Source organism: Ahaetulla prasina, chromosome 17 (assembly GCF_028640845.1).
Source record: "Ahaetulla prasina isolate Xishuangbanna chromosome 17, ASM2864084v1, whole genome shotgun sequence".
NCBI classification, from domain to species: domain Eukaryota; kingdom Metazoa; phylum Chordata; class Lepidosauria; order Squamata; family Colubridae; genus Ahaetulla; species Ahaetulla prasina.
The window spans coordinates 5,155,533-5,163,185 of record NC_080555.1 but is presented as its reverse complement, the minus strand read 5'-3'; the positions used below and the strand labels follow the sequence as shown (position 1 = coordinate 5,163,185).

The following is a 7,653-nucleotide window of genomic DNA, read 5'->3' as shown; positions in this document are numbered from 1 at the left end:
ACCTCCTCCTCCTCCTCCTCCTCTCCACAATCCCCACTCCCTTCTAGTATTGATGATGTTACCTAGTTGGGTCTTGAAACGTCTACAAGAAAACAACCCAGCTCAGAGAATACGAAGGACCCCCTTCATTTCAACCCTGAGCTACAAATATTCTCCTTTGTCTTTCCCTTTTTCCTTGCTATTCCCTAACGCCCGTCTGAAACACACACACAGACCCCTTCCTCTTTCTACACGCACACTGCCAATCAAACCACGTGGGCACGGCCTGGCATGGCTGTTCCTGGCAATGCACCGTAGCTTCTTTGCAACTTTATTCATCCTTCCGCTGGTTCTCTTTCGACCCGGCCGAGCCTCAAAAAAACGCCTGAGATTTTCTCCGCGTTTTTAAGGCTCTGCATTTCTGAGGCACCAATTCAGACCTAGATCACTTTTAAGAAAGTCCTTGGGGGGCTGGGGGGGGGGCAAAACAGGCCCAGAATCCATGTGCCAAGGTAATATATAATATAATATATAATATATAACAACAGAGTTGGAAGGGACCTTGGAGGCCTTCTAGTCCAACCCCCTGCCCAGGCAGGAAACCCTACACCATCTCAGTCCTATGGTTATCCAACATTTTCTTAAAAATTTCCAGTGTTGGAGCATTCACAACTTCTGCAGGCAAGTCGTTCCACTTATTAATTGTTCTAACTGTCAGGAAATTTCTCCTTAGTTCTAAGTTGCTTCTTTCTTTGATCAGTTTCCACCCATTGCTTCTTGTTCTACCCTCAGGTGCTTTGGAGAACAGCCTGACTCCCTCTTCTTTGTGGCAACCCCTGAGATATTGGAACACTGCTATCATGTCTCCCCTAGTCCTTCTTTTTATTAAACTAGACATACCCAGTTCCTGCAACCGTTCTTCATATGTTTTAGCCTCCAGTCCCCTAATCATCTTTGTTGCTCTTCTCTGCACTCTTTCTAGAGTCTCAACATCTTTTTTACATCGTGGCGACCAAAACTGGATGCAATATTCCAAGTGTGGTCTTACCAAGGCATTATAAAGTGGCACTAACACTTCACGTGATCTTGATTCTATCCCTCTGTTTATGCAGCCCAGAACTGTGTTGGCTTTTTTAGGAGCTGCTGCACACGGCTGGCTCATATCTAAATGGTTATCCACTAGGACTCCAAGATCCCTCTCACAGGTTTGCCTCTTCCGTGCCATAAAGCCAGGAAAAAAAAATACATCTCTGATCATTTGATGAGGACTAGCCTCTTGGGGTCTCCTTCGCTGCACGCGCCGGAAAAGTTCTCCTGATTTTAAAAGCTGGGAAAAACGGGGATTCTTGTCTGATGAATTTTTTTTTCTCCCCCCGATGAAAGTGGAAAGGGGGCTCCTTGCCCATCACACTCATTCACACCCATTTTAACGGCAACGACAGGATTTCACAACCATGTTGCTCAGCTGCTGGACTTTGGGCTGGCGGCCGACGTAATACAGGATGGTCAAAGGTTCCAATTTGCGGGCCACGCAACAAGGAGCAGCCGAGCCTTCGGGGTTCAGTTTACTGTATAGGGGAAGCACCTGCAGAAAAAGAGGGTGCAGAAGGAAATAGAAAAGGCTCAGGCACCAAATTATCTCCCCCTCCCCAATTCCAGTACAGCCCTTTTAAACCACCCACCACCCCAATTAAAAAGTCTTTCAGAAACTTTACATCGATCTTTTTTTAAAATATATATATATATATATCCCCTCATTTTCACACAGGAGTTTGCAAACCGAGTCCTGCAACAGCCTAAAATCAAAAAGGAAAAAAAAAGACAAACATTTAAACGCAGGCAATTTTTCTCTCTAGAAGAGTTTTACATCTGGATTCAAACTCCAGGGAGATTTTTTTTTTTTTAATGAACAGAGTGGCCAGTCTGAAAAAAAAAACATTTAAAAACCTCTGTTTGAAAAAGGTACAAAGGGTTTCAAATGGCTTTAAAATCGGAAAGTCTGTTCGTAAAAAAAAAATATTATTTTTTTGAAAGGTTCTTTTAAAACAGGGGGTCTCCAAACTTGGCATCTTTACGACTTGTGGGTTTCAATTCCCCGAGTTCCTTAGCTGGTATGCTTGAAGATGGGTGGACTTCGACTCCCAGAATCCTCCAGCCAGCATGCATTAAGATGGGTGGACCAACTCCCAGAATCCCCCAGCCGGCATGCTTTAAGATGGGTGGACTTCAACTCCCAGAATTCCCTAGCCAGCATGCATTAAGATAAAATAAAAATAAAAATAAAAAAATAAAATAAAATAAAATAAAATAAAATAAATAAGATGGGAGGACTTCAACTCCCAGACTTCCCCAGCCAGCCAGCTGATTGGAGGCTGTTTCTCACCATGTTATGGCGCATATTGGTGGTTTGGCTATATTGGCAGCTGCCAGCGCAGAAATTTGCTTTGTATCCTTTGGGCTGATGGATCCACTTCCACTTCAGATCCTTCCGAAAATCTATATATAGCGGGTGAAGGCAGCAATCTTTATCCGAATTCCTGCATGAAGTCAGAAGAAGCATTTCAGGAGTCGAATCCCATGGCGTTCATCCGTGGAACTCACAGCCACAAGATAGAGCGATCTACAAGTATTCCTCCACTTACAGCCATTCATTTACTGACTTTCCAAGGTTACAACGGCGCCGTAAAAAGCAACTTACGACCGTTTTTCACACTTACGACCCTTGCACCTTCCCCGTGTGATCCAAATTCAGGGGCTTCTCACAACTGACTCACATTTATGACGGTTTCAGTCTCCCAAGTCATGTGATTCTCTTTTGCGACCTTCCGACAAGCAAAGTCAATGTGGAAGCCAGATTCGCTTTAACAACCTGGCTTCCCCCTTGACTTGACTTCTGAAAAGGTCGCAAAATGGGGATCACGTGACACGCTGCCACCGTCATAAATGTGAGCCAGTTGCCAAGCATTCGAATTTTGACCGCGTGAGGAGGATGCAACGGTCATAAAATGTAAAAAACGGTCCCAAGTCAGCTTTTCGGCGTCGCCGTAACCTCGAACGGTCACTAAACGAACGGTCGTAAGTCAAGGACTATCTCTACGCACACGTTCCGGGTCCCGTTTTTGCAAATCTGCTGGGATTGTGCCTTTTTTTTTTTTTTTTGAGTTTGTGCCTAGAGCGATTTCAGAGTCAATTATTCTGCTGGATGCTTCGGATCTCACCTGGGGCAGCTGGGGGTGTTAGCCGCCCGGCGATGCCGACCCTTCGGGGTAGGGTCCAGCTGGTTTGGGGGCAGCAAGGAGAGGATCAGGTGTGGGGCTTTGTGTGTGAAGCCTTTCCACGCTTCCTTGATGAGGTTGTCATCCAGACCTGTAAAATGGACAGAAAACACAGACGGGATTTTTTGCGGCCGCAGGAAGACTTTGGAAAAATTCGCTCATCCGCAACTCACAGTGAGTAGTGGGTGAAGGGGTTTGACAAACGGGGTTATCCTCATGGGCAGGTTTACCAGACAGGAAAAGTGCCTTATTTTTTACTTGGAGCCGAGTCCTTGGTGATCTTGGGGTTTGGTGGCTTTCTTGCAGACGTTTCAAGACCCAACTAGGTAACATCATCAGTGCTAGAATGGAGTGTGGTTTATGGAGGGCAGGAGGAGGGAGAGGAGGAAGAGGAGGAGAAGAAGGAAAAGTAGGAACAGCAGATGAGAAGGGAGAGGAGGAGGAGGAAGAAGGAGAAGGAGAAGAAGGAAAATAAGGAATGGCAGATGAGAAGGGAGAGGAGGAGGAAGAGGAGGAGGAGGAGGAGGAGAATAAGAAGGAGAAGAAGGAGGGGAAGGAAAAGAAGAGATGGCAGATGAGAAGGGAGAGGAGGAGGAGGAGGAGGAGGAGGAGGAGAAGGAGGAGAAGGAATTGCAGATGAGAAGAGAGAGGAGGAGGAGGAGGAGAATAAGAAGGAGAAGAAGGAGGAGAAGGAAAAGAAGGGATGGCAGATGAGAAGGGAGAGGAGGAGGAGGAAGAAGAAGAAGGAGAAGAAGGAAAAGAAGGAATGGCAGAGGAGAAGGGAGAGGAGGAGGAGGAGGGGAATAAGAAGGAGAAGAAGGAGGAGAAGGAGGAGAAGGAATTGTAGATGAGGAGAGAGAGGGGGAGGAGGAGGAGGAGAAGAAGGAGAAGGAGAAGAAGGAAAATAAGGAACGGCAGATGAGAAGGGAGAAGAGGAGGAGGAGGAGAAGAAGAAGAAGGAATGGCAGATGAGAAGGGAAAGGAGGAGGAGGAGGAGGAGGAGGAGGAGGAGGAGGAGGAGGAGGAGGAGGAGGAGGAGGAGGAGGAGGTAGTGACTCCTTGGTGCTCTCTGGTTGTTTTCTTGCAGAAATTTCATTACTCAAACTAGGTAACACTATCAATGCTAAAAGGGAGGTGGTTGGCTGCAAATGACCTCCTTACCTTAGTACTGATGATGTTCCCTAGTTGGGTCATGAAACGTCTGCGAGAAAACCATTGAGCTCAGAGAGCACCAAGGAGCCCACAGTCGTCCTCCTCCTCCTCCTCCTTTAGCAACATAAATGCTGGGACTCAATTGCGGTTTCACGTTGAGGACTACCCGTGTAGGATTTCCTGCCTGAGCAGGGGGGGGGTGTTAGATTAGATGACCTCCAAGGTGCCCTTCCCGCTCTGTCCATTCTGCATTCTGTGTAAAACAATATATATTAGCAACCGACGCATACCTGCAAAGAGAGTTTCCAGAGGCTCAGTGTGCTGGGAGTTAACTGTATTCCAGGCCGGGATGGAACCGCAACAGGAACAATGCAGTTCGAGTTTGAAGCTGAGCTTCTTGCCTGATTGGGTGGAAAGAACACAGCAAAAAGTCACAAGAGCCAAATGAGTCCTCGGTTTTACGACCAGCATGCCCGTGCTTGATTTTACGACCTTTTTTCCCCACCACGATCGTTAAGCAAACCGTCTACGTCGTTAAGTGAATCATGCAGCCGTTAAGCAAATCCATCCCTCCCCCACCTCCATATTGATTTTGCTTGTCGGATGGTCACAAATGCCACGTAACTCCTTAGATGCTGCAACCATCAGTAATACATGCCGGTGCCCAAGCATCCGAATTTCGATCATATGACGGTCCAAAATGTGAGGAATCGGTCATAAGGTTTTTTTGTTTGTTTGTTTTTCAGTGCCACCGTTGCTAAACAAACGGTCGTACGTCAAGGACTATCTGTCCTTCTGCAGAATGCTGGTCGTTGTTATTGTCTCCCAGCCGAGCGAAGCCATCTTACCTCTGCTCCTCAGCCACCGACGGACGCTGTCGGTGACATCAAACGACACCCATTCGGCCCGATGCTTGGGCAGTAAAATTCGGCTTCCCAAGTAACGCTGGGTCTGGGCAGAAGGCTCCCTTGTTGGTCTCACCTAGAGATGAAAGAATCCAGGGTTTCTTTTATTATTATTATTATTATTATTTTAAGCTGCTCAGGCAGCTGTCCTAGTCAGTTTCTCAGCCTAATATCTCCAACAACAAGAGATTTAGCACAAATCGGTGACCGCAGGCTTCCAGAACTCTCCTAACCTGAGAGAGTTCCACATGCTGCTCGGTGGCGTGGGATCCAGGATTCGGGACCTTGTAGATCCTCAGCTCAGCCTGGATGAGGTTGCTGAAGTTGGGGTGCGCAGCAGAGACCCCGAAGTGCAGGAATCGGAAGAAGGGAGTGGACAAGGGGCCGGGGATGGAATCTGTGGGGTGAGAAACTCGGTCAGCGGTTTTTTTTAATTCAAGAGGATTATTATAATCTTCAATGTATTGGTTTAAACCAAGGGGTCTTGGCCGCTTTAAGACTTGCGGATTTTCAACTCCCAGAATCTCCCAGCCTGCGCAGGGATTCTGGGAGTTGAAGTCCGCAAGTCTTAAAGTATTCAAGTTTGGAGACTCCTGGTTGAAACGATCAAACTATTTAAAATCTATAGGCTTCCCCAAGATCCCTGATCTATCCATTGTGGCTGAAAAAAGGGTGATCAGAAATCCAGAACGGCCACAGCACAAGGATCAGTGGTGGATTTCAATTTTTTTTTACTACCGATTCTGTGGGTGGGGCTTGGTGGGTGGGGCATGGCATGGTGGGCGGGGCAGGGGAAGGATACTATAAAATCTCCATTCCCTCCCCAATCCAGGGGAAGGTTACTGCAAAATCCCCATTTCTTCCCGATCAGCTGGGACTCGGGAGGCAGAGAATAAATGGGAGCGGGGCCAGGGCTGAAATCCAGCAGGTTCTGACAGGTTCTGGAGAACCCGTAGCGGAAATTTGGAGCAGTTCGGAGAACCGGTAGCGGAGTGGGATGGGAATGGAGATTTTGCAATATCCTTTCCCCAGGAGTGGGGAGGGAATGGGGATTTTGCAATATCCTTCCCCCTGGAATGGGGTGGGAATGGGGATTTTGCAATATCCTTCCCCCAGGAGTGGGTAGGGAATGGGGATTTTGCAGTATCCTGTCCCTGCCACGCCCACCAAGCCACGCCCACAGAACCAATAGTAAAAAAAAATTGATTTCACCGCTGGGTGTCAGAATTTTTGCTACCGGTTCCCCGAACTACTTAAAATTCCTGCTGCCGGTTCTCCAGAACTGGTCCAAACCATCTGAAACCCACTTCTGACAAGGATACAGATATTCCTCCAACCTATGACCGCACAACTGAGCCCAAAACGTTTCTTGCTAAGTGCGACGGTTTTGGAGTGAATTATACCCTCATTTTAACAACCTTTCTTGCTGCTGCAGGAGTTAATAACGGTTGTTAAGTGGACCTGGTTTCTCCGTTGCTTGTCCGAAGGTCGCAGAAAGGGAGATCACGTGACCCCGAGATAGTGCAACCGTCATAACAGCGAGTCAGTTGCCAATGCATCCCAATTCTGATCACATGACTGGGGGAGGGGATGGATACTACAATGGTCGTAAGTGTGAAAAATGGCCATAAGTCACTTTTTTCGAACTTAAAACGAACTCTTGTTAAGTCGAGGACTATCTCCAAACCAAAAGCCAGGGAAGCCATTTTTCTCTGGTTGAACCCCTCGCCTGGTATACTGCTCCTGGCTGTGGAGGCTCATGCAAGTTCCATTTTCACCCCCATCATTCCGCCCTCTCTCTTCCTTCCTTACAGGATACTCCCCGTTTTCTCCTCCCTTTGCCAACCCCCCCTTTTTTTTTTGCAAGTACTCCCCCCCCCCCCTTACTGTCAGCATGCCCGGACGTCAACATCTCCACCCTCCAGATTTCTTTGGCGTAATATTCCTCGTCTTCGCGCAGAGCCGCGCGTCGTCTCTCGCAGGCGGCCAGCTGCCTCACCGGCTCCCGCGTGCTGTTGTAAAGGAGCATCACTTCGGGGGGCAACGGATGGGGGACCCTTTCTTCCTTGGGGGGCGCCTCCAGCTGCAGCTTGCTGAGAATCTGGCCCCGGATGGCCGCAACCCTTCTGGCCCGCGCAGCTTCAAGATCCAAATTCTGGCACATGGAAAATGCGGAGTCAGTAACGTGCGGGCCAAAGGTCCATGAGGCCATCAGCAGGGCAGAGAAGAAGAAGAAGAACATGCTTTCAGGGCTGGGGTTTGAGGGGGGGTGCCAGGTGTCCCCCACCCCACTCCCGTCCTTCCAGAGACCTTGCTAAGCCCAGGATCAATTTAGATACCCT

At 48.2% G+C, this 7,653-nt stretch overlaps 1 protein-coding gene across 1 annotated transcript; it reads right to left on the bottom strand.

Annotated features, from left to right (window-relative positions):
• Window positions 1–42: 42 nt before the first annotated feature.
• LOC131186500 (transforming growth factor beta-2 proprotein-like) lies at window positions 43–7,562 on the bottom strand. Its single transcript, XM_058160145.1, has 7 exons — window positions 7,199–7,562; window positions 5,545–5,708; window positions 5,255–5,387; window positions 4,697–4,807; window positions 3,198–3,345; window positions 2,363–2,516; window positions 43–1,564 (listed from the first exon to the last, which is right to left on the bottom strand). The coding sequence occupies exons 1-7, from the start codon at window positions 7,551–7,553 to the stop codon at window positions 1,406–1,408; spliced, it is 1,224 nt and encodes a 407-aa protein (XP_058016128.1). The 5' UTR covers window positions 7,554–7,562; the 3' UTR covers window positions 43–1,405.
• Window positions 7,563–7,653: the final 91 nt, after the last annotated feature.